Source organism: Solanum verrucosum, unplaced genomic scaffold (genome assembly GCF_900185275.1).
Source record: "Solanum verrucosum unplaced genomic scaffold, falcon-dt-bn FXZP01000125.1, whole genome shotgun sequence".
Lineage (NCBI taxonomy): Eukaryota > Viridiplantae > Streptophyta > Magnoliopsida > Solanales > Solanaceae > Solanum > Solanum verrucosum.
In genome coordinates, this window is record NW_026019923.1 from 33,582 (window position 1) to 60,594 (window position 27,013).

The 27,013-nt window shown below is 34.9% G+C and overlaps 2 protein-coding genes across 2 annotated transcripts in view; both read left to right on the plus strand.

Moving 5' to 3' along the window:
• Positions 1 to 15,971: 15,971 nt before the first annotated feature.
• LOC125825582 (transcription factor SRM1-like) lies at positions 15,972 to 17,149 on the plus strand. Its single transcript, XM_049504909.1, has 3 exons — positions 15,972 to 16,276; positions 16,446 to 17,053; positions 17,085 to 17,149. Exons 1-3 carry the CDS (start codon positions 15,972 to 15,974, stop codon positions 17,147 to 17,149), a joined length of 978 nt encoding a protein of 325 aa, XP_049360866.1.
• A 9,259-nt stretch (positions 17,150 to 26,408) lies between these two features.
• The window catches only part of LOC125826057 (transcription factor SRM1-like), a 944-nt gene continuing 339 nt past the window's right edge, over positions 26,409 to 27,013 (plus strand). The window contains exons 1-2 of the mRNA XM_049505358.1: positions 26,409 to 26,713; positions 26,836 to 27,013. Coding sequence (XP_049361315.1) covers positions 26,409 to 26,713; positions 26,836 to 27,013 — 483 coding nt within the window. The remainder of the gene's footprint in view (positions 26,714 to 26,835) is intronic.

The following is a 27,013-nucleotide window of genomic DNA, read 5'->3' on the forward strand; positions in this document are numbered from 1 at the left end:
GTTCTAATTTCAAGTTCAAGTTCTAAGTTTAACTTCAAATTCTAAGTTCAAGTTCAAGTTCTAATTTCAAGTTCAAGTTCTAAGTTCACATTCAAATTCTAAGTTCAACTTCAAATTCTAAGTTCATGACATTCAAACATTCATCATCTACTCATAACACTTCAATTACTAATTTCTAACTTCAAATTAACACTTCACTAACTAGTCCTAAAGTCAAATCCAAAAAAATCCCAATTCAACCTCAAATTACATATTCTCAAGTTTAAACTAGTCCTAAAGTACAAAAATGCTAATTCTTCACTAACTAACAATGCCCAATTTTAAAATGCCCAATTTTTTTTAAAAAACTCTAAAATAAAAATCTTCAATTATCTATACCTAACTAACAATAATCAAATCAAATTAACAATTGAATAACACAACCCAACAAACAAAAACAATAATATAGTAACAAACAATCAATTATAATCACTACAATTGAAAAAAAAACACTAAAATTTAACCCTAACCTTAACAAGGAGAGGCCAGCGATGGCGACTGGCGAAGGCAGACGGAGACAGGCGACGGGGAGAGGACGCCGACCGGCGATGGCGACGGGGAAGGGTGGCAATGGCGACATGATCAATATAGAGAGAAGGAAGAGAATAAGAGTGAAGAGAGAGAGAGATGAAAATAAGAAAATAGTGTTCTATCTTTCAAATATTTAATAAAAAGCGACGGACAGCGTCTCTAAGTCCATCGCTTTTTTTAAATATAGTTGACCATCATTTTGACCAAAAAAGCGACGGACTAAGAGACACTGTCCGTCGCTTTTTAAAAATAGTTGACCATATATTTTGACCAATAAGCTACGGACATAAAGATGCCGTCCGTCGCTATAAAAAAATATTTATAAAATAAAATAAATTAAAAGCGACGGACAGCGTCGTTAATTTTTAATATATATATAATTATTTTTAATAAAAGCGACGGACTAAGAGATGTTGTCCGTCGCTTTTTGTAAAATAATTTTAAAAATAATTATTTTTATTAAAAAGCAACGGACAGTGTGGCAAAATGCGTCGCTTTTTGGAGCGACGCCATCCGTCGCTTCTTAGCCCGTCGTTTTTAAGCAGTTTTTTAGTAGTGAGGATGCGTTGGCAGCATGCGAAAGACCGTTGTATCATCACAATAGCTCTTATGTGATGGTTGTCGATTAGAGAAACTCCCACAACAGTATCTGCATGGTTCCTCAAGGGGTTCTGCTTAGTATGAATGGGGGTATGAGACTTCATTCATGCATTGCACAAGTAGACTTTGAGAGGGAGCATGGTATGTCTTTTATGATATTGTCACGCCCCGAGCCTACACCCTGGGCGGGACCGGCACTCGGAGACCATTACTGGCCCCAAGCGAACCCTTGGTCTGGCTTTCTTAACTCAGCGGAAACCTAACTCAACAGAATAACTTAAAGCAATGCAAGTTTACACAACAACTTAACTTATAAGAATCTGGCCACAAGGGCATCTCGAATCTCAAAATAGATATTTACATATATACATAGAAGAGAGACTCAAAACTAACTGACTGACTGTCTATTAAGCCTCTAACATACTGAGATGGATGTTGGGATAGACCCCGCAACATCCTAATAGAACAAAACTAAGTACACAAAATAATTGAGTCATCCGGAATGTAAGGAGGCTCACCACTGACTCTGGAGTGCTCAGCTGGATCAACGACGTGCAGGATGCTGATCCGGGGTACCTGTATCTGCATCATAATAAGATGCAGGCCAACTGGCATCAGTACATGGAATGTACGAGTATGCGAGCTAGAAAGCTAAACCACGACTTAAGCTTGAAAGGAATACAAGAGATAATACTTACCTTGACACTGTTCGACTCATGAACAATTGAACTCAAAAATAGAAAGCAATAAGACACATGTAATATATAATTAGCTTGCAAAACAATGTAAACAACTTAGCTCGTTAGTGATAAAACAATAACAAACTCAACTTTTCTTATTTAAAGGTAATATAACTTTTGTGGGAGGTTCTTTAACCGACAACCACCACTATGAGCCCTAGTCATGATATAATATTTTACCTCACGTTGCCCAAGGACCATCCTATACCTTGCCGTGATATAGGACCTTACTTTTGCTTAGTGGATCCACTAGCCTAATCTTACGTGATCATCTAAAAAGAATGATACGTCAAGTCCCATGTTGGCGTATGGTTCTTATGGAGAGTTGAGTTACTATGAACTCGTGTCCCCAATTCGGTGCTCAATACTACTCCCAAAAATACTTTGGCTCATAAGTGTTTTTAAACACATCTTTCTTTAATTGAGATAATTACTCAAAACTTAGCCAAACGGCTCCTTTGGAAAAACATGGTTCCTTTCTTACTTAAATGTAAAACATTTATAACCTTCTTTTGAAATACATAGTTCCCTAATAGCTTTTGAGAGAATGGACTCAACTTTAAACTCTTGACTTAACTTGAAACCCAAGACTCTTACTCGACTTGAAACCCAAGACTCTTTTCTTGACTTGGAACTCAACACTCTTGCTTGACTTTGAAACTTGAAACGAAGTTAAAACGTTCAATAACGACTCTTGAAAAGCTTGGAGGACTTACTTGGACTTACTTCTCAACTTTACTTTACTTGACTCTAACTTCACTTGACTTTGATACTAACTCGCCTTGAATTGGATTATGGATTCAAGACATATGATCACACGTATTTATATGAGTTCAGGATGTTTAGAAACACTTTGGAGTGTTGGAAACAACTAGGGAACATAGGTACAATACCTAGGAACATGCATGAGAAAGTGTGAAAGAATGGGGGAAACTTGGCATCCTTGGCGCTCTGCAAGGCGCGGAGCGCCAGCCCTTGAAACTCAGAGGGCCAGCTGAGGCGCTCTGCATGGTGCGGCGCCCCAAGGGGTGAAGGTCAGAGCACTTCTTGGGGCGCGACGCGCCACCCCTTTTCTCCGACAATTTTGACTTTTCTCCCTCTTTACTCCAACTCTAAACCTTCTAAACTTCAAGGTTTCCAACCCCAAACATTTAGAATCATAAATCCCTCAATATTCAACAGATTACAACTCAAAAACCAACCGGAAACATGTCCCAAATCACAAGGGACTTCAACAACACAATCAACAATATCAACAACACAACCATCAACTTCAACAACACAACTAATCCTCTTTCCCAATAATAAAATGAGTTGGGTGTGTGGGGGAAAGGATAAACCCACACTAAGAACTCACATACCTTGATAGGGATCACCCCCGATGAAAATCCACGATGATCTCAACGAATCTTGTTGATCTCCTCTTTTTCTCTTCTTCCTCTCCTTCTTCTCTTCTTCTCTTCACTCAAGCCCTAGCTTTCTCTCTTTTAAAATGGGATAAAATGATCCAAAATCAGCCTAACACACAATATAACCTCAAAAGAAATAGTTAGGGAAAAGACCAAAATGCCCTTAAAATTTCCGGACGGATTCCCTGCGAACTGCCCAACTTTCAATGGCCAAAACTCACTCATACAAACTCGGAATCGAGAAAACTTGGTGGCGTTGGAAAGATCATACCATGAGCTTCACAACCATAACTGGAAATACTCCTAAATCATCCTGAGCTAGTAGTTACGACTACTCAAAGTTGGCCAAAAACTCACTTTTTTCCCATACTTGGCCAAATTTCCAAAATTTTAAATTCTTTCCAAAAATGACTATTTTTTATTTTTAAGCCTCTTCATAGTTATTTCAACTTACCGGATGTTACAGATATTATGATTATGAGTTAATATCATGTTTTAAACAGTTTTCCTTTTCTTTATATTGCACTTGTTTTAAACTGCTTTATATTGAAATGAGTTCAGTTATGTTGAGTTGAGTTGAGCCAGGTAAGTTCTTCAGTTTCTTTCAGATTTTTTCAAGCCTATGTTTCCTTTTTATCAAAGTTCAAGCTTATGTTTATGCTTTAGAATTCCCCTTAAATGCTCGTACATTCTATGTACTGAGCCATTTGGCCTGCATCTTCTCATGATGCAGACACAGGTATCCAGGAGCATCAACAGGAGCTTTGTTGATACATCCGAGAGTTCGACTTAGCTATGGTGAGCCTCCTTGCTTCCGGAGGATTTCATTTACCTTTCAGTTATATCAGTTGTTAGGATGTCGTGGATCTTGTCCCGACTTCCATCTTTATCAGTTAGAGGCTTCATAAATAGTCAGTATAGTTGAGAAGTCTGTATCATTTATTTTATTAAATGTTTTAAAGACTTAAGTTGACTATTTTATCGCGAGTTGAATGATTTATTTTATTCAGAGTTTTCTTTGGAGTTAAAGCTTTCTATTTAAGTTTCATGAATATTTATTCAGTTTTTAAGCTTTTGCATGCTTAAGTTAGTCTTCCGCTTGTAGTCAGTCAGGATGAGGGTTCGCTTAGGGACCATCAATGGTTCTTGAGTGCCGGCCATGTCCAGGGTGTAGACTCAGGTCGTGACAACTTGTGTCAAGGATCTTGTATATGTAACTGCTCAAGATATCATCTTGCCACCTTATGTGGAAATCGTTGACAATACACAACATATAGCTAGTTTTATGGAATCAATTGATTCTTGTATCGGATTACAAATAGAGAGAAATATAGCCACCTTATATGTCTTGTATTTGCTATATTTATGATCATGTTCTTTAGATTGGCATATTCTTTCTTGTGAATTTTTCGTTCTAGTACTATATATCTCCCTCTAGTTGATTTGGGGACTAAATGTGGTAGGACTATTAGTGTTTATTCAATATAATGTGGATTGATGTTTGAATTGAAGTACTTTCTTTTTTATGGAAAAGGGGTAAAAAAATGCACTTAAACTATGTGAACAACAACAAAGGATATTTTGTTCAATCTCGCATAGTTTAAGGGCATTTTTAACCCTTTTCCGTTCTCTTACTCCAACTCAGGTGATTCAGATATCATAAAGAGCATACCAAGTGATTGGTGAGATAGCAGCTGACATTACAGATTGTTGTTCTAATGGATGCTGCTCAATCTTACTGTGATGTTACACTTTGCAAATTTTTTTCTCATTTAGAAAAATATCTAATGTAGATGAATTTTGCCACTCTTTTGGTGGTGTGCGCGAAAGGAAGTTTTGATGCTATTTGGAATCTTGATGATATCAATTTTTTCTTTTACATTGTGTTCTTACAAGGTCAAGTTATGTACTTCATTAGTATAAGTAATTTTTACATCATCAAGTCACTTTTACTTGCGTTGCAGGAAATAACTTGTTTGAAATTGGGGATATTACATCTACATGGTTGCTTTAAAATATAAAGGTCCAATCCAGTGATCTTCAAGTTGGGCAGGTTATTTGAAGTCCGCTAGCTCTAGGCCTAGCAGGGGGACCGGGTCAGCCCGCGACCGGTTTGAGAACCGGCTCACCGGACCCGGTCCCGTACATTTTCGCGGGTTGGGAGGGGTTCGGGATAGGGGACCAGTTCACCTTTTGGGCCCTGTCGACCCGGCCCGGCTGAACCGGCTGAACCGGCTGATTCGCAGGATCCCCTAATTTTATTTTTAATTTTTTTTTAATTATATCCGTTGGGGCAACGGCTAGTGCCCCCCCCCCCCCAACGGATTTATTCACCTTTTTTTCCCTTCCCCAACACCCCCTACCACCCCTACTTTTAATACTTTAATTTAAACCCTCAAGTTACCATAAATACACTTTAACCCACTTTAATATTATAAATACCCCTCTATCCCTTATTATTTCTTACAAAATCATCTATTTTTTATATCCTCTCAATCTTAAGTCACAAATTTTTATTCCATTTAAGTCTCATATTATATCATAATACATATATTTCAATTCTAAATTTTCATATTATATCATAATATATATAATTCTCATATTTGCTATCAAGTATTGGAGTTCCAAATTACAAGTTACAACAAACTACAACCTTCAAGAATCGGTTATAACGTCTGCTATTAACGCAGACGTTTGGTACATTCGTTTCATAATATTTATATTTTATTTTTCGTCATTAATTTTTGTGTTATTATTATTTTTATATTACACTTTACGTATAATTAAATATGAGTTCTAACAAAAAAGATACCGGTAAAGGAAAAGAGAAAGAACCAAGTGGCATTAGTAAATTATTCAATTTTAATAAAAAAAAGTAGTAAGGAAAAAAATAAGAGTAAATGTGGTGGTACTTCTTCTAAATCAATGTCTAGAGTTAGATTTAATACAAATGATTCTACTTATGTTGATGATACTTCTTATGATATTGATTCAAATGCTCAACTCGATCATGAACTTTTACAACAAATTTATGGTGATATTAATCCTTATCTTGATGAAAATTCAGGTGAAGAAGTAGAAGTTGGTTGGGAGAAGATGAATTAGAAGATACACCTACTAGTCCGGTGACAAAAAATTCAAATGAAACTACAAATTCAACGGAGCAAAATTCTGGACGCCCACCCCTTATACCTCCTACAAGGGAGAAGGTGAAGTATCAACGCCCTAAAACTTCTGTTGTGTGGCAATTTATGACTTTAGATAAGGAAAACTCTATTGCTATTTGTAATAAGTGTAAGCAACCTTTTAAACATAAACAAGGTGGAGGTCAAGGTGGGACGGGGGGGCTTAAATAGACATTTGTTAACTTATGTGCCGATTCAATATAAAGAAGCTAAATCATTACCCGATAGAAAAAAAGGAATTCCAGTTAATGATTTTGATATTAATGTTAATGAATCGGTATGCGCTTCTAACATGGTTCAAGGAACATTAGATCCTTCTAACCCCGATAGTCCACTAACACAACGTAAATATAATAAGGAAAGAGATCACGAAAATTTAGCTAAAATGGTTTCTGTTTGTGGTTTACCTTATAGTTTTCCTTCACATCCCGATTTTATTAATTATAGAGGTTTTTCAAGAAATACTGTTAAATCTGATGTTTTTGTATATCAAGGTAAACATTGTCAATATCTTCGTTGTATATTTAGCATATTAGATTGTAGAGTGTCTATAACTTCGGACATGGGTCGTAATGTAAATGGACGTGATTATTTAACTATTACAGCACATTGGATTGATCATAACTGGAATTTGCAAAAAAGAATCTTAAGTTATAAAGAATGTATAGAGAAAAAAACTGGTGCATATTTAGCTTCAAATATTTTGAGTGTTATAAATTATTACATGCTTATAGATAAAGTAATATATGTCGCATTAGATAATGCATCTAATAATGTAAACGCTGCTAGTATGTTAAAAACTAGATTTTGTCCAATTGATGTTAATTCTTTTCATGTTAGATGTGATGCACATGTATTAAATTTAGTTGTACAAGATGGTATTTCATTATTTAAATGTGGTTGTATGAAAATTGAATATGTTGTTGCCTGGATTTTTTATGCTAATAGAGCTGCTAGAATTAGGAAATTTAATGAGCGTTGTGTACTATGTGATTTGCCACCAAGAAAAATTCCAAGACATATTAAAACAAGGTGGATTTCTTTTTACGAAATGTTTTCAGTTGCTTACGAATATAAAGGACCCATACAAATGGTGTTTAATGCTCATAATGCTGACCCATTAGAGAGAATTTGTGAAGAAGATTGGGAAGAAACTAATGAACTATTAGAATTTTTAAGACTTTTTTTATGATGCTACAACCATATTTTCTGGAATTTATTATCCTACTATTTCATCAGTATTAATAAATATTTGTGCTATTTCAATTCAATTTTCTAAATACAAAAAAATTGAAAAATTTAGAGTTGCAATTGAAGGTATGATTGAAAAATTTTAAAAATATTTTTTTCCTATTCCTCAAATTTTTTTAACTGCTACTTTACTTCATCCTGACTATAAATTACAAGATGTGCAGGGACTTGTTGACACTTTTTATGATACTTCAGAAATTTTACCGGAAATAAATCCAACTTGTGAAATGTGTAAGTCTAGCATAAAAGTAGAAGCACAAATTTTGTATGAAAAATATAGAACTACAGGAAATACTCAAGAAGTTGGTCAAACTTCTAATCCTCAGAGTAAAGCTCGAATTTCAAGTTATATGCGAGATTTTCTTGGTCCTAATTCTACTAACCGTGATGATTTTGAAGAATAACTTAATCAATCTTTAGAAACAGTGGAAGACGGAGATGGCAATGAAGAATTATTAGCATGGTGGAGGAGGCGGAGCGTTGCATTTCCAATTTTGAGCAAAATGGTTCGTGATGTTCTAGCTATTCAAGCTTCATCAGTTGCATCGGAGGCTGCTTTTAGTGCGGCAAGGTTTCAACTTGGCGATCATAGACATTCATTGGCGGAAGAAAGTTTGAAAATATCAATTTTATTTAGAGACTGGGTCAACGCCGAGAGGAGGAATTGTAATTTGCCAAAGTTAAGTTCCAAATAAGAAGCTTGGATTAATGTGGTAATTGGATCTAGTGATGATGAATTAGAGTCACAAGAGTTTCTAGCAAGTTTGCCAACACCGGAGGATGTTACCGTCGATATGATGCGACAATTAGAATTGAATTTTAAAGGAGAATACAAATATTAGATTACATCCGAGAACTAATTGAAACAGAACCCTTCCTAGAAGGTGGCTGCGTAAATTAGTTACTCATCTAATAATTGTAACAAATATTAGTTTTACATATGAGAACTTATTGAAACAGAACCCTTCCTAGAAGGTGGTTGCATAGATTAGTTACTCCACTAATATTTGTAAATTGTAACTTCTAAGTTCTAAGTTGCAATTAGATTTTATTGAATAAATTTGAAGGCTTTATTCAAGTCTTTTTTTATATAACTATTGTCTTGCATTTTAATTTTAATTTTAAAATACTAATTCCACTAATATTTGTAAATTGTAACTTCTAATATTTTATTGTTTTTTGTATTAAATCAAAACAAAAGACTACATCACTATTTCAAGTTAAATTCTTTTAAAATATTTAAAATACAAATTTGAACTTCTCAAATTTGAAACTTGAAACTTGAAACTTGAAACTTGAAATTTGAAATTTGAAAACTTAAGCATTTTTTATTAGCTAAAAATGTTATTGAAAACTAAATAAACTAAAGATGCTATTCAATAACATATAATTTCAATACAAATATAAACATATAAAAAAAAATCCCGTATATATAGTGGGACGGGATGGGACGAATTTTTATCCCCCCAATCCCGGTCCCCCCAAAATCCCGGCCAATTGGTCCCCCGTCCCCGTCCCCGTCCCCGTCCCCGTCCCCGTCCCCTTGCCAACCCTAGCTAGCTCTACACCAAAAGAGACATTTAGTGACAATAGATTTTCCTTTTAGCGACATTTATATAGAGTACTAGTTATAAATACTCATATTTATTATTGCGGTTAAATATAATATATTGACAGTTATTTTATTGGTGCAAAGTAATCGTCGCAAAATCCTTTATTTGTCGTAGTGTAGTACTTGATAATTTCACTGAAAGAATTAACTAGCAATCATATTTTTAAGCTATTAAGAAGAGTGAGTGGGGGGTGTAAAGTCTGTTTATCAAGAGATTTTCTATTCTAAAAACTTGAAACATCTGATTAAAATGAATGAATTTCAATCGAGTTTATTTCAAACTTAACAAAACATATATTCTTCAATGTGACCTAAAAAGGTCTAATATTAATCAAGTTTTATAATTTGTGCTAGTGAAAATCTCCCTCGCAATGCTTGGGATCATTCCCCACCTCCGTGTCCACAAAGGAAATGAATGAACGCAACACTATATATTAAAATATTACTAAGCATAGTCTCATAAATTGCAATGCATAGAAGACTATTGACAATGTAGAATTGACTAAGATCGATGAATATATGTGCCCGGATATTTCATGCTTGTTATGTGGTGATCATCCTGAAAATATAGAACATTTGTTTTCACAAACTTGTTGGCAAAAGATAGGAATTCGATAGAAGGAACATATCAAATTAAACAAGATGAATTGTATAGGTTTTGGATCAAGTTTGAGACTAGTTGTATGAGATGTTGTAACGATACTCTGGATGTTTTTGAATAAAATGTGTTCATTCGACCAAAAAAATAAATTATCTAATAATATTTTTATCCTACCTTTTCATAATAAAATGTGTTCGTTCCCATATCCTACTTTTTTGTTTTAGGGTCATCCTTCAAATTGATGATGTATAGTATACTGTCTATCTATACATTGTATTCATAAAAAAATGGTAGAGAAAACCTATCTCTCGGCGTATACTAAGTCGTCTTTATTAGGGAGTATCTTACCCGACTTGACTATCAAATATGAAAACAATTGGCCTCTACTTATACGGAAATAAATAAAGAAGGGAAGGTTTGGAAGCTTTTCCTTTTCATCACTTCGATCACTCCCTCTTCAACTTCATCCATTTCCACAATATGTCCCTTAAAGCATCAAAACAATTTTTTTTGTATTTTGGAAGGTTAGGTAGCACAACTTGGCACATTTTAAACTTTTTGTTTGTATTACACTAACTGTTAAAAAAATTTAAATTACAGTAATCTTGATATGCTTATCTCCTTTAATATAGATGAAATGCCCTAATATAAATAATTTTGTGAAGTAACAAGTACAATAAGCTTTAGAATTGCAGGAAGGACAAATCGCAGGTGTGAAATTAATCTTTTTGCCCAAAATTTTCTGTTTTTTTTCTTGATTATATATGTGTGTGTTTGAATACTTGTATACATAGATGACAAAGCTTATCACTGTAGGTTGATTCATCCAAAAGCTTTCTTTGACTGTGCTTAGCTTTTTCATCATCAGGTTCTACCCCCAGTTGTGCCGACATTTTACGGTAATCGTCTTTAACGTGCTTTTTGTTTATGAAAATTAATTTATAGAGATATGACTTTTATGAAAAAAGAAAGATCTTTTTTGGATTATTTTTTTTGATTTGTTGTCACAGTTTTGTAAATCTTCCCTTTTCTTGATCTTGTTTGACATGCTTATCTTTAAGACGAGGGTCTATCAAAAATAATTTTTAGAGAAAAAGTAAGATCTTTTATGGCTTTCCCTTTTTGGTTATGTAAATCTTTCCTTTTTAGATCTTCTTCGATATGGTTTTCCCTGAGCTAAGGGTCTATCGTAAATAGTTCTTTACCTATCCTCCCCACACCTCACTTGTGGGATTACACTGGGTATATTCTTTATTTTTTTTGTTCCGTAAATATTTTCTTTTTCGATCTGATTTAATATGTTTTTCCTTGAACCGAGGGTCTATCGGGAATAGCCCCTCTACCTCCAAAGGTAGGACTGAGACCTATGTAGACTCTACCCTCCCCAAACCTCACTTGTGGGATTACACAAATCTTCTCTTTTTTATCTGCTTTGATAGGCTTTTCTTTGAGCCGAGGGTCTATTGAAAAAACAACCTCTCTACCTCATGTAGGCTTTTAGGTTTAGAGAATATTTTTCCTTTCGTGTCATTTATTCATCTCAATAGAAGTGTATATAGATACAATTAATACTTTGTTGACAAGTATAATTAGAGTAGTATTAGGACAAATACTTGACCCCTTCTCCAAGAAATATATATTTACATAATATCCTAATTTCAACACTCCCCCTCAAGGCGGTGCATATATGTCTATCATGCCCAACTTGCCAATCATCTCGTGGAAGACCTTCCTTGATACAACCTTGGTGAGTACGTCTGCCAGCTGACTTTCAGACTTGACAAATGGAAAATGTATAATCTTTTGATTTAACTTGTCCTTAATGAAGTGTTGATCAATTTCAACATGATTAGTCTGATTATGTTGAACAGGGTTATATGCTATTTGAATTGTGGCTTTGTTATCACAGAATAAGTTCATGGGTCCTGTACATTCAATTCCAAGATCCTTCATGACATATTTAATCCATAATAGCTCACACAAGCCATTGGCCATCCCTCGAAATTATGCTTCTGCACTAGACCTCGCGACAACCTTTTGCTTCTTACTTCTCCACGTGACAAGATTGTCTTCGAAAAAAGTGAGATAACCTGAGGTTGATTTCCTGGTCAAGAGATCTCCTGCCCAATCTGCATCTGCGTAGCCTTCGATGATAGTTTTTTCATTCTTCAAGAACAATAGTCCTTTTCCTGGAGCTCTCTTCAAGTATCATAAAATTTTATAGACAACTTCCATATGATCTTCTGTTGGGTTCCGCATGAACTGACTCGCAACACTTACAGCATATGCAATGTCTGGCCTTGTGTGAGTCAGATAGATCAACTTCCCTACTAGACATTGATATGTGCATTTGATCTTTCCTCGTGACCTTCTAATTCCAAGAACTAAGTTTCTCCCCCTAAAGCTCTATTCATCCTAGTCTCTTCTATTTCATTCTCCCCCTGAAGAGATGAGAGTGTCACTCCACCTTCATAATATGGTTTTGACTCATGGAAAGATGTATTAAGAGTAACATATAGCTTCTTATTTTGTGGGTCATAACACCGGTATCCTTTCTGAAATTCTCAATAGCCAACAAACACACACCGTCTTGCACACGAATCCAATTTTCCTCATAGAGCTTTGGGAATGTGAGTATATATTGTGCAACCAAACACCCTTGGCTCTAAGTTTGGTAGATGAGGAAGAGAACAAAAAGAATGGAGCTTTTGCTGCAGAGTCTCAAAATTAATGACTCGAGATGGAACCCAATTAATAAGATAAACCGCTCCCCCCAATAAATAGTTGGCATATTCATGCCAAAGAGAGATGCACAGAAAATCTCCATAATTTGTCTATTTTTTCTTTCTGCTAGGCCATTTTGTTGCGGTGTGTATGTGCAGGATGTTTGATGACGTATACCTTGTTGCTGAAGGTATTCGTCAATAGTAGATTGCATAAATTCCATGGCATTGTCAGATTGACAAACACGGATTAATTTGTCGTTGATCTTGAGTGTGTACCATATTACAAAAATATTTGAATGCAATATACACATCACTCTTCTTTCGAAGTAATGATATGCATGCCATCCTAGTACATTCATCTATGAAAGTAATAAAATAACAAGCTTGAGACAGAGTTGAAACTTTAGAAAGGCCCCAAATATCAGAATGTATAATAGCAAAAGGTTCAGAACATTTATTCAAACTTGGTAAATATGGAACACAATGATTTTCTCTAATTCACAAATGTCACAATGAAAAACTGAGTTATCTAAACCTAAAAACAAATATGGTTTGAATTTCTGAAGATAGCCAAACGAGATATGTCCGAGCCATCTATGCCATAACCATACATGGTTCCGTGCTTTCTCAACCCCATATGTGCTGAATGCATGACTGAATTTCTTCTCTCTGCCTTTAGTCAATTCCAGAAAGTAGAGATTGTGTCGCTTAACACCATAACCAAGAGTCCTCCAAGTCAGAATGTCCTGAAAGTTACAAAAAAGAGGCCAAAAGGTTACAGTGCAATTGTGAAAGGAAGTAACTTGGCTAACAAATAGAAAATTATGATCTAGAGTAGGTACAACCAAAACAATGTCAAGTCTTAAAGCATATGTTAAGACAACTGGTCCTACTCCGATAACTGGAGAAGTACCACCATTAGCGGTAGAAATAAAGGGCTGAGAAGATGGTTTTAATGATTGTTATTCGCTTGGGTCTTTGGTCATGTGATCAGATGCTCCACTATCTAAAATCCAAGTACTATTCGTAAAAGGTACAGTAACATTAACATTGTTATTACCGGTAATACCTGGTTGCGTCATATTGACACGTGGTTCTATTTTACCATCATTATTGGCTGAATAGTTCCTGAAGAAGTTGTGACTACAACTCTGTTTGGAATGACTTTGCGAGGTTTCTTCTCTCATGAATTAGTCGAGCACTGCCCATAGTCTTCCTCTGTTGAGCTTATCTTCAGACATAAGCATATGTACTTTCAAGGTTAAGCTTTGTATCCTTCCTAAAAATCTCACCACGAACTTGATCAAATTCTGCATCAAGTCCATTAAGAAATGAATGAACTCGTAGCCTTGCCATCATAGAATGCATCTGAAGAATACCCTTAACAGATCCATCATGCATATTTGTTCGGTGATCAATTTCCTGAAAAATAGCAACCACGTCGTTATAGTACTTGGACAGGGGTCTTCCGTATGCATAGCGGTGAAGGTGATGTAGTTCAAACAATCGGGTTTCATCAAAACCATCATAGAACGTTTTAGCAACTACTTCCCAAATTTCTTTTGCCGTGGAAAGCCTGATAAACCGTTGCATCAGGGTGGGACTCATCAAGTCAATCAACCAGCTCTTCACCTTATGGTTCTTTGCAATCCATATTGCATAACCCTCGTCAGTTTGTTTGGGTTTCTTTGCTTCACCGATAAGGTAACCAACCTTGTTTCGAGCTCCGATACACATCTCCATCAATTGAGACCATAATGAGAAATTCGTTTCATCAAGGATAACTCACTTTGGAAAGGGTGAGTTGTCTTATTGAACTATAATTGAGGTAGGGTTTGTTACAGTTGAGTTCATAGGGTTTCTTGTTGTGCCAGAGGAAGGCGTAGTATCGCCCATCTTGGAAAAAATGAGGTTGGGGTTCAAGTTTTATGAATCTGATTGCTCTGATACCATGTAGGCTTTTAGGTTTAGAGAATACTTTTCCTTTCGCATCATTTATTCATCTCATAATAGAGGTATATCTAGATACAACTAATACTTTGTTGACAAGTATAATTAGAGTAGAATTAGGACAAACACTTGACCCCTACTCCAAGAAATATATATTTACATAATAGTCCTAATTTCAACACCTCCCAAGGTAGAGATAAGGTCTACGAACACTATATCATACCCGTACCTCACTTGTGGGATTGACTGGATATGTTGTTGTTGGTTCTATAAATCTTCCGTTCAAATGAACAAATTTGCAGACAATCAGAAAATGATTAATTCAGATATTGGTTTTGAGGTAGATTCTGAAGAGATGAATATCATGGCATCTACTCTTCTTTAGAATGTTTTCCGTTGTTTAAAGTTAATCTGTAGAGATTTGAGTGTTTCTCAAAAAGGAAAATAAGAATTTGTATAGCTTTCCTTTTGATTTGTTGTCTTGGATATAATTTGTCATTGCACTTTCACTAGTTTTAAATAGTTAGATTGCGTGACAAAGGAATATGACTTTTTCCTTTTCGATTTGCTATTTCAAGTTGTATAAATGTAACAAGAAGATACCGGAGAGACTTTATTGACAATATCATAATGATTGACTTACTCTTGGATTCTGGGGTAGAATATGAGGGAATGTAAAATAACACTTTCCTATTTGATATTGCTTACATTCGTCTTGTTAAATTTCTACTTTTTTTAGGAGAGAAAGTTGTTCAGGTATTACTCTACAATAATGTTCTTATCCTAAAACTCTTGACAAATGAGGATCAATTTCTTTTGATAACATATGTTGGATTGACAATATTTATTTCTCGTTATGTGGTATAGGGCCATAGATCTTTTATTTTTGTGTCACTAACAAGAACAGAAATACATATTTCAGTGATATAATTTTTTCTTATCTAACAAGCAAATAGTTGTCTTCTTTGTAGTCTTCTTTCTTATTATAAAACCTTCCATCCGTTAGAACAGGCAAAGAACATAGATGCTTTAATAATATGCTTCGTATCTCTGGATACTTATGTGGGTAGTATACCACTTGTATCTTCATGTTTGTTCGTTTTACCACACTTATTACTTTTCTTATTATCCATAACTGATTTATAAGAATAGATGTCTTGTTGAGATTGTTTTTGTTTACTAAATGTCAGGGTTACAAAAAATCTTATTTTAGATATCTGATATTTATGGTTGCTTTTATCTTATATTGACACTCATCCATTTTCTGAATCCTCTTCAAGTACTTTCCTTTTTCATGCTTGATATTTCCTTGCAGGTCTAAAAGAAAATGAGCACCGACCGAACATGCAATAGCTCAATCTGGACCAGGGAGGAGGACAAAATCTTTGAGAATATCCTAGCGATATACTTTAACAATAACAATCTACTCACAAAGATGGAAGAAGCACTTCCTGGAAAAACAGTTGATGAGATCAAGGATCACTATAATATACTCTTAGAAGATATCAATGCCATTGATTCTGGAGGCACTCCATTACCTAATTATCCAGAAATGCAAAGCAATGCCAACCAAAATACGAAAGCAGATATTGACTGGCGGAGAGGGACTCCTTGGACAGAAGAAGAACACAGGTTGGTTTCCTAAGTACAGATTTTGAGGGTTTATTTGCTTGTCTTTTTTAGGAGTCTGGTCATATATGTTTTAATGTTTATGGGGGTGTATATGTGATTTTACACAGTGCATGCAGAAGGCTTTGAGAGAGTAAAACTTTTAAGGTCATTTCTATCTTTCCTGTTATAGGTCATTTCTCCAGGGCTTAGATATTTATGGAAAAGGTGATTGGAGAGGTATATCTAGGAACTGCGTGAAAACAAGAACCCCAATGCAAGTGGCTACCCATGCCCAGAAGTATTTCAAGCGCGTTGAAGCCAACAAGAAAGGGAAAAGAAGAGCAAGAGCAAAACCAAGTGTTCTAGATATCACTGGAGTATATGCTGAATTCGGTGGTACTTCCCAAGTTCCAATCACTGTGGACATGATTGGACCTGCTTGCGAGGGATCACAAGAAGTGCCGAATACTAGCACTGAGAGCATCTGTCATCAAGAAAGCACCAATGCTGAGCAGATGACAGCAGTAGTCGGAGGAGAACTCTCAGGCGAAAATGCTTTTGTGAATGTTGATGCTAGCAGTGGAACTTCCGGTCATTCTATCCCTAGAATTGGGAGTGAACTTGAAGCATTACTCAGTCACCCCATGGACGAAGACAATGATTTCAATTTGATTTTTGATGTCGGGATGGCACCAACTTCTGATGCTGGGATAGCACCAACTGCTCAAACCGGAATGTCCGGTTATGCAGCTGCAGGGGAGGCTCCAGCTCAGTTACCTCCCTTTTCCCCCTCATCTTACTTTGGTGATGGAGTATGGCGCAGTTTAGACCCTCACCGTTGATGATGAAGGCACTTTTAATCCGCATGATCTGTTCACAGATCAGATGTTCTGATTTGCTGCACTTGTTTATTGAAGACTTGTTTTTAACAGATATTCTGATTCTGACTACTACTGCTCTTCTTTATCTATTCTTAATCTGCTTTAGACAGTATTGCTAGACAAGTGGATTTTGGTTGAAATATTTCAAAAATAAAAAACATTAGCAATTGTTTTCAAAGTTCTTGCCTTTGTTTTTTTGCAATTGTTTGAGGGACAAAATAATCATTTTTTCTGTGCGTTAAGGACTTTTTGTTACGTGATATGTATGAAAGGACTAAAATAGTCCAACCCCATACATTAGGGATCAATTTGATCATTTTAAAGTCAACTTGAATGTTCACACAAGAAAGCTTGTATTTTCATGCGTCTTTTTATTTGTCAATCTGGGGCAATATGAGTAGCATAAGTTATTTCTTATAAACATTCGAGGGGAAATTGGAGGACTACCAATTTATTGACCCAGGAAGTAAAGAATGATAAATCGACGAGCTCTTATTTTCCCATGGCAGACCTGTATACTCTTGTCTTGTTGCGTATAAAGGACACTCTTTTTACCCTTAACAAGAGGCAAGTGAAATCCATTTTTCAACTGAAATGTTTTATCCTTACTCCTTAGTGGGGCTTATCCAGTGTGAACCGGAATCAACGGCATTGAACTTTGTATACTGAGTGGTGAAACCCAAAAATACTAATTCACCAGCCATGATTCTTATCATCAACATAGTACAACTTTGTCATCCCCCCCCCCCTCCCTCCACGGTAGGAACTACGATCCATAAAACAAGCAATAATTTCACTAGCCCGAATTTAAGATTCTCAAAATCCAATTTCATTGGCATCACATACCTTTGGAAAGGATTAAATTTTTTGTCATAAATGACATACGTATTAACATCCATAGGACTTTATTCCCATAGATGATCTAGTTGCCTACGAACAAGATTCTAAATAGAAAACGAAAGAAACTAAGGTCAAGATAGTCTAGGCTAAGCAATTCATCTACCTTCTTGGTGAGGTATTACTATTCTAATTTTAAGATGATTTTAAAATGTTTAATTTACATTTCAGACTCCGAAATAATATATCATCAATGGGTAGGCAGATTTATGAGGTTCGTGCAGTCAAAGTTAGATGCATCAGGGATTGTGTCGTGATTTCCTTTTGGGGGAGTGACCATGGGTTAAGCTACATTGTCTGCGCACGTAGAAAATTCTCTTCTTTGTGAATGTACACATTCTTGAATGCAATTAGTAGTTCATTGTGATGGGAAAATTGGTAAGATAATAAAAGCAATACACACTTTGGGTATAAATAAGAAGAGTGGATTTGTTTTTCTGAGACACCACACGATCTGGAATATTAAGAATTTTCTTGAAAGGAATCGGATGTCAGCGCAGGCACCTTATTGTGATGGGAAAATTGGTACTCTTGGGCCACCAGAAAACTGCTTTCAACATTGTGAGTGAGAATATTGAAAATGGAAAATGGAGAACGGAAACGCCCTCGAAGAGGAGGGGCACAACCGAAGTAACTGTTAGAATAGAACTCTAACCCTACAATTGTATAGCTATAAATATATGTTTTCTATTGTATATTGAATCAATAGAGAATACTATTTCAGAATATCTTATGTCTTTCTAGTTATGAGGAAACATATCCACTTGTTGCTAAGATGACAATGGTACAAACATTATTGGTTGTGGCTTCAATGAGAGGCTGGGCCTTACATCAGATGGATGTGAAAAACATATTTCTTCACGGCAACCTAGAAGAAGTTGTGTTTATGAAACCACCGCTGGGGTGTGTCTGCCAAGACCAAATGCAGTTTGTCGTCTTTGAAAATCTCTTTATGGCTTAAAACAGGCTCCCCAAGCTTGGTTTGATAAATTTCTATCCACAATTCAAACAACGGGCTTCTCTTAGAGTTCTTCAGATTATTCCTTGTTTCTTCGTACTTCTTCAGTAGGTATCACAATACTTCTCATCTATGCTGATGATATCATTATCACATAAAATGATCAAGAGAATATCACTAAGTTGAAAGAATTATTGCATACCTCATTTAAGAAGAAGGACTTAGGACGACTGACGTACTTTCTTGGACTTGAGGTTATATACTTGCCTACTGGGATCATGCTTACAGAATAAAAGTATGCTAGTGATCTTGTTATAAGGGATGGTCTTACTGATGAGAAGGTTGTGTACACCCCGATGGAGATTAATACGAAGTACAATGAGGTTGATGGAGAACCATTCAATGAACCAACATTATACCAGCAGTTGGTGGGATCATTAGTTTATCTCACTATGACAAGACCGAACATCTCATATGCAGTACATGCTCTAAGTCAGTTTGTGGCTAATCCTTATTGTATACATCACACTTCATTACTTCATGTCATTCGGTATATTTGTGGTTCTATGAGTCAAGGTGTTCTTTTCGGTTCTGATTCTTCTATACACCTTGAAGGATATACTGATGCAGATTGGGCTGGTTGTCCCTATTCACAACGCTTACTGGTTGGTGCATGTTTAGAAAAAATCTTATACGTCTAAATCATCTAAGGAGGCTGAGTAACGTGCTATGTCGATAGGAAGTTCAGAAATTGTTTGGCTACAACGGCAATTATCTGGTCCTGGTGTCGTTATTACATCTCCCAAATTGTTACATGTTGATAACACTAGTGCGATTAAAATAGTCACAAACCCGGTGCAACACGAAAACACAAAGCATATAGTGGTGGACTACCATTACATTCGAGAATTGGTTATCGATAGTTAGGTTTATTCTATATGTCTATAGATAATATATAACACGGAAAACCTAACATATCGTATAGCAATATATGTTTTAATTTCTAATTTTATTCTATCTACGAGATAAAAGTAAGATCCTTGTGGTCTTTGACTCTCTTCCAAATTTCACACATATCGAGAGTTTTAACGCGCTGTTACAAGTCCTTATAACTCGAATTTTTTTCTCGGGTCCTACACATAACGAGAGCCTTAGTGCACCGGTATGTTCATTTATAGTTCTTAGGGATCTTTCATTCATTATTATTGTTACTATTATTATTATTTCACAATTGTTTTAGCAAAGCTCAAGAAAATTGAGCGAAACTTGAAAATTAGGAACCATTCTCAGTTTGAGAAAAACAATGGTCTTTTAGTTTTTCTGGTTAACAATTTGATTCCTTTTTCTTGCTTTTTGGAATCTAAACATAATTAAGTACTGATGTTGCATGTTTTGAATAACTGATATCTGACAGACTTGGTTTTTATTGATACCAGGTAAATTACACGTGCTACATACGGAATTGAACTATTTTATTAAACTTACATATGATCATTCACTTACTTCAGTATATTTGATACATACACTACATTGTCAAGAACATTTTATCTTAATGCAAAGTGTTCCTCTGAAATCTTAAAGTGCTATATTATTTTAATTTTTGTTTTTGTTGCACAAAAAATATGAGTCATAGAGAGATTTTAAGTATAAGAAAGAAGTCCAAGAAAATCTTAATTAAAATAGTTGATCAGAAGTGACTGTTAAGATATGACACTTGGTCCTAGCTCAACCCCAAAAGCTAGCTCTTGGGGGTTGAGTTAGGCTCAGGTGCCATATCTTTACATGGTATCAGAGCCAGGTTCATTCCCGTTTGGGCTCCCAGTTCACGTGCCAGTTGGGCCTGGGCGTGAAGGGGGTGATAGAGTGGGTTGTAAAGATATGACACCTAGGCCTAACTCAACCTCAAAAGCTAGCTAGCTTATTAGGGGAGGTTTGCCCAAGTCCATATAAGGAGACCACCAGTCCATTCCTCAACCAATGTGGGACTTTTTATCCACTCTAACACCCCCCCTTCACGCCAATTTAAAATTCACAAATTTAATTGAAAGAAGCCAAAAGAAAGAGTTATCACTACAACAAAAATTATCTTTTAACCATAATTAATAGCTTAATTGCCACTAAATATGTATTAGTATTCTCTATAAATGTCTCTAATGTCTATAGCAACATTGAATCTAATGACAATTAATTAATATCGGTAAAGACTCTAGCACTCTTCGTTAATGTGCATATTTATTGTCGATAAAATATATTTTTGTTATAGTTTATTTTGGGCATTTGTTAGTTTCAAGAAAACAAAACTTGATCTCTTGTTATGCCCAAAAATAAGAGAGGAAGAAATATGACAAATTAGTCAACTTGCAATAAAGGAAGTGGACTAATTGTCTCTAAACTAATATTCTAGGAAGAGTGCAATGACATACAAAATGTTCTTACCTAAGATAAAACAATAAAAAATTATATACTAATTGTGGCAAGCAAGAGAGTAATTTGTTTGGTTCTTTTAACAAACTTCGCCATTGGTTCCGTATTAGTTATCACATATTTGTTGTTATGTGCTATCAAATATAGCACAACCCTCAAAATAATTTTCCCAAAATATATAGAAGAAGCATGTAGAGAGGGACAAAAAGGAAGATCAATTTTCAATCATCCTTGTTGTGATTTTTAACAAAGTTAAAGAAAAAAAGTCTCCAAAATAGCAAAAAGAAATTGCAATAGTTACATGAATTACTATGAAATAGGAGGAAGGAAACTTTAAGAAATGAAACACACTTCATAAGAAGCTTAATTAATGTATTTGAATTCGAATCCCCTATAAAAACCGTACAAATAATAGTGGAAGAAATAGAAGTTTTGTTTACTGAAGAGCCAAATGTTATGAATATCAATCATTCCAGCAACGTTATGAGTTGTGGAGTAAGAGGCGCAAGAATAGTAATGTTGCATTGCAATTGAAATTAATTTTCCTTGTTTATTGTTTCTTCTTTTGGTGCCGTGGAATTATATGTTTGGTTTTAAAATGTGTGAATGAAAAATGAAGAATTGTAACTTTTGTGAAAAATTCTGACTTTTATGAAGAGTTGTGACTTTTATGAAGAGTTGTGACTTTTCTAAAGAGTTGTGACTGCACCAATGTGGATTGATGTTTGCAGTACTCTTTTTTTTACGGAAAAAGGGTAAAAACATGTTGGATTTTATTTCCCGTGAGCTTCTTATCATAAATAGGTTTTCCTTTTAGGAAAAGATTTAGAATTGACTAGTCATTTTCTTGTAGGAAAAGGCTTAGGACTCTATAAATAGAGGTTTGTTCCTTCTAACGTAATCAGCATTCACAATGTAGTCCTAGGGCTTTGAGAGTTTTTGGTAGGGGGAGAATATGTGGGAGACAAGTGATATGTTATCACTTGTGTAAACCTCTCATGTATTCCGAGTGAATTGGTTGAAGTTATTGCTCTCTATATTTTGTACTCTCATATTTATAGTGGATTGCTCATCTCCTTTGTGGACATAGGTCGATTGACCGAACCATGTTAAATCTATGTGTCTTTTGGTATATTTCTCATTTGTCTTCTTACTCATGGTCTTTTGAGGTTTGCTTTGCTAAATTCCGCATTACACCTAATTATTTCGGTCCTAACAAAAAAATGCACTTAAACTATGCAAAATTGAACGGTTTTGTTCAATCTGCATAGTTTAAGGGCATTCTTAGACCTTTTCTGTTCTCTTACTCCAACTCAGGTGATTCGGGTATCACAAAGAGCATCCCAAGTGATTGGTGAGATAGAAGCAGATGTTACAGATTGTTCTTCTAATGGATGCTGCTCAATCTTACTCTGATGTTACCATTTGCAAAAAAAAAATTATTCAGAAAAATATCTATTGTAGATGAATTTTTCTACTCTTTTGGTAGTGTGCGTGTGGGCAAGGAAGTTTTGATGGTATTTGGAATCTTGATGATATCAATTTTTTCTTTTAGATTGTGTTCTTATAAGCTCAAGATATGTGCTCCGTTAGTATAGGTAAATTTTACACCATCAAGTTACTTTTACTTGTATTGCATGAGATAACTTGTTTGAAATTGGGGATATTACATTTACATGGTTTCTTTAAAACCCAAAGGCCCAATCCAGTGATCTTCAAGTTGCGCAGATCTATTTGAAGTCCGCTAGTACTACAACAAAAGAGACATTTAGTGACAATAGATTTTCCTTTAAGCGACATTTATAATTAATTGTTGCCGTTGAATATAATATAACGACAATTATTTTATTGGTGCAAAGTAATCATCGCAAAATCCTTTATTTGTTGTAGTGTAGTACTTAATAATTTCGCTGAAAGAATTAACTAGGAATCATATTTGTAAGCTATAAAGAAGAGTGAGTGGATGTTGTAAAGTTTGTTTATTGGGAGGTTTTCTTTTCTAAAAACTTGAAACATCCGACTAAAATGAATGAATTTCAATCAACTTTATTTCAAACTTAACAAAACATATATTCTTAAATGTGAACTAAAAAGGTCTAATATTAATCAAGTTTTATAATTGGTGTTAGTGAAAATCTCCCTCGCAATGCTTGGGATCATTCCCCACCTCCTCCTCCACAATGGAAATGAATGAACGCAATGCTATTAAAATATCCCTAAGCACAGTCCCATTAGCTGAATTGCAATGCATAGAAGACTGTTGACAGGGGAGAGATTGGCTAAGATCGATGAATATATGTGTCAGGATCATGCTTGTTATCTGGTGATCATCCTAAAAATATTTAAAAAAAATTGTTTCCACAAACTTGTCTGCAAAAGATTCGAATTCGATAGAGGGAATATATCAAATTAAACAAGAGAAATTGTATAGGTTTTGGATCAGGTTGTGGTTAGTTGTATGAGATGTTGTAATGATACTCTAGATGTTTTTAATAAAATGTGTTCAGTCATCAAAAAAATAAATTATCTAATAATTTTTTATCTTACCTTTTCATTATAGCTCTAGGTTTCCATATCCTACTTTTTTTGTTTGTAGGTTTGTCTTTCAAATTGATGATGTATGGTATACTGTGTATCTATACATTGTATTCATAAAAAAAATGGTAGCGCAAACTTATCTCTCGTGGATACTAAGTCGTCTTTATTAGGGAATATCTTACCCGACTTGGCCATCACATATGAAAACAATTGGCCTCTAGATATACGGAAACAAATAAAGATTTGGAGGCTTTTCCTTTTTATCACTTTGATCACTCCCTCTTCGACTTTATCCCTTACAACAATATGTCCCTTAAAGCCTCAAAACATTTTTTTGTATTTTGGAAGGTTAGGTAGCACAACTCAGCACATTTTAAACTTTTTTGTTTGTATTATACTAACTGTTAAAAAAATTTAGATTACAGTAATCTTGATATGTTTATCTCCTTAAATATTGTTGAAATGCCCTAAAAGAAATACTTTGGTGTATTAACAAGTACAATAAACTTTGGAATTGTTGTAAGGACACATCGCAGGTGTGAAATTAATCACTTTGCCCAAAATTCTCTAGTTCTTTTTCTTGATTATATATATGTATATGTATGTGTTTGAATACTTGTATACTTATCCTGTAAGTTGATTTATCCAAAAGCTTTCTTTGACTGTGCTTAGCTTTGTGATCATAGGTTCTTCCCTCAGTTGTGCCAGCATTTTACGGTAATGTTCTTTAACATGCTTTGTGTTTATGAAAATTAATTTACAAAGATATGACTTTTACGAAAAAAGATTGGATTTGTTGTCACGCATCTGTAAATCTTTCCTTTTCTTGATCTACTTTGACATGCTTATCCTTTGGCCAAGGATCTATCGAAAATAATTCATACAGAAAAAGTAAGATCTTTTATGGCTTTCCTTTTTTGGTTTGCTGTCATGGTTATGTAGATCTTTCCTTTTTGGATCGTCTTTGATATGGTTTTCCTTGAGCTAATGGTCTATCGTAAGTAGTTCTTTACCTACCCTCTCACACCTCACTTGTGGGATTACACAGGGTATGTTCTTTGATTTTTTTGTTGGTTCTCTAAATATTTCCTTTTCCGATCTGAATTGATTTTTATTTCCTTGTGTCGAGGGTCTATCGGGAATAGTCCCTCTACCACTGAAGGTAAGTGTCATGAGGTTTATGTAAACTCTACCCACCCCAAACCTCACTTGTGGGATTACACAAATATTCTCTTTTTTTATCTGCTTTGATAGGCTTTTCTTTGAGCCTAGGGTCTATTGAAAAACAACCTCTCTACCTCCCAAGGTAGGGGTAAGGTCTACGTACACTATACCATACCCAAAAATTCACTTATGGGATTAATTGGATATGTTGTTGTTGGTTCTATAAATCTTCCATTTAAATGAACAACAGTTTGCAGCCAATCAGAAAATGATTAATTTAGATATTTGTTTTGAGGTAGATTCTGAAGAGATGAATATCATGAGATTCATCTTGTTTCTATTTTACTTAGGAGAGAAAAATTGTGTCAACATTTTTCCAAGGACTCTTCTTTAAAATGCTTTCCGTTGTTGAAAGTTAATGTATAGAGATTTGAGTGTTCCTCAAAAAGGAAAAATAAGGCTTTGTATAGCTTTCCTTTTAATGTGTTGCCTTGGATATAATTTATCATTGCACACTAACTAGTTTTAAATAGTTAGATTGCATGACAAGGGAATATGTGTTTTCCTTTTCGATTTGCTATTTCAAGTTGTATAAATGTAACAAGAAAATACCAGAGAGGATGTATTAACTGCATCATAATGATTGACTTACTCTTGGACTGGGGTAGATTATGAAGGAATGCGAAATGACACTTTCCTCTTTGATATTGCTTATATTCATCTTGTTAAATTTCTACTTTTTTTAGGAGAGAAAGTTGGTCAGGTATTACTCTTGAATAATGTTCTTATTGTGAAACTCTTAACAAATGAGGATTGATTTCTTTTGATAACATATGTTGGATTGACATAATTCTTTCCCGTTATGTGGTACAGGGTCATAGATCTTTTATTTTTGCGTCACTCACAAGAACATAGATATATATTTCTGTGATATAATTTTTTCTTATCTTCAGACAAATAATTTTCTTCTTTGTAGTCTTCTTTCTTATTATAAAACTTTCCGTCCATTAGATAATCTAAAGAACGTAGATGCTTGCATAATATGTCGTATCTCTGGGAACCTATGTGGGTAGTATACCACTTGAATCTTCATGTTTGTTAGTTTACCAGTCACTTATTACTTCTCTTATTGTTTTTCTTTACTAAACGTCAGGGTTTACAAAAAATCTTATTTTAGATGTACGATATTTATGGTTGCTTTTATCATATATTGACACTCATCCATTTTCTGAATCCTCTTCAAGTACTTCCCTTTTTCATGATTGATATTTCCTTGCAGATCTAAAAGAAAATGAGCACCGACAGGACATGCAATAGCTCCTTCTGGACTAGGGAGGAGGACAAAATCTTTGAGAATATCCTAGCGATATACTTTAACGATAACAATCTACTCACAAAGATGGAAGAAGCACTTCCTGGAAAAACAGTTGATGAGATCAAGGATCACTATAATATACTTTTAGAAGATATCGATGCCATCGATTTTGGAGGCACTCCATTACCTAATTATCCAGAACTGCAAAGCAATGCCAACCAAAATAAGAAAGCAGATGTTAAATGGCGAAGAGGGACTCCTTGGACAGAGGAGGAACACAGGTTGGTTTCCTGGTACAGTTTTTTAGGGTTTATTTACTCGTCTTTTTTGGGAGTCTGGTCATTTTTATGTTTTAATGTTTTTTTTGGGATAATGACTTATTTCTCTATCTTTCCTGCTATAGGTCATTTCTCCAGGGCTTAGATATATATGGAAAAGGTGACTGGAGAAGTATATCTAGGCACTGTGTGATAACAAGAACCGCAATACAAGTGGCTTCTCATGCCCAGAAGTATTTCAAGCGCGTTGAAGCCAACAAGAAAGGGAACAGAAGAGCAAGAGCAAAACCAAATGTTCTTGAT

Bases quoted from the DNA above. Each gene is read 5' to 3' on its own strand.
- LOC125825582 (XM_049504909.1), top strand. From the start codon at position 15,972: ATGAGCACCGACCGAACATGCAATAGCTCAATCTGGACCAGGGAGGAG. The intron at 16,277-16,445 runs GTTGGTTTCCTA...TTCCTGTTATAG, and splicing joins TGGACAGAAGAAGAACACAG to GTCATTTCTCCAGGGCTTAG. The intron at 17,054-17,084 runs ACTTTGGTGATG...GCGCAGTTTAGA, and splicing joins TCCCTTTTCCCCCTCATCTT to CCCTCACCGTTGATGATGAA.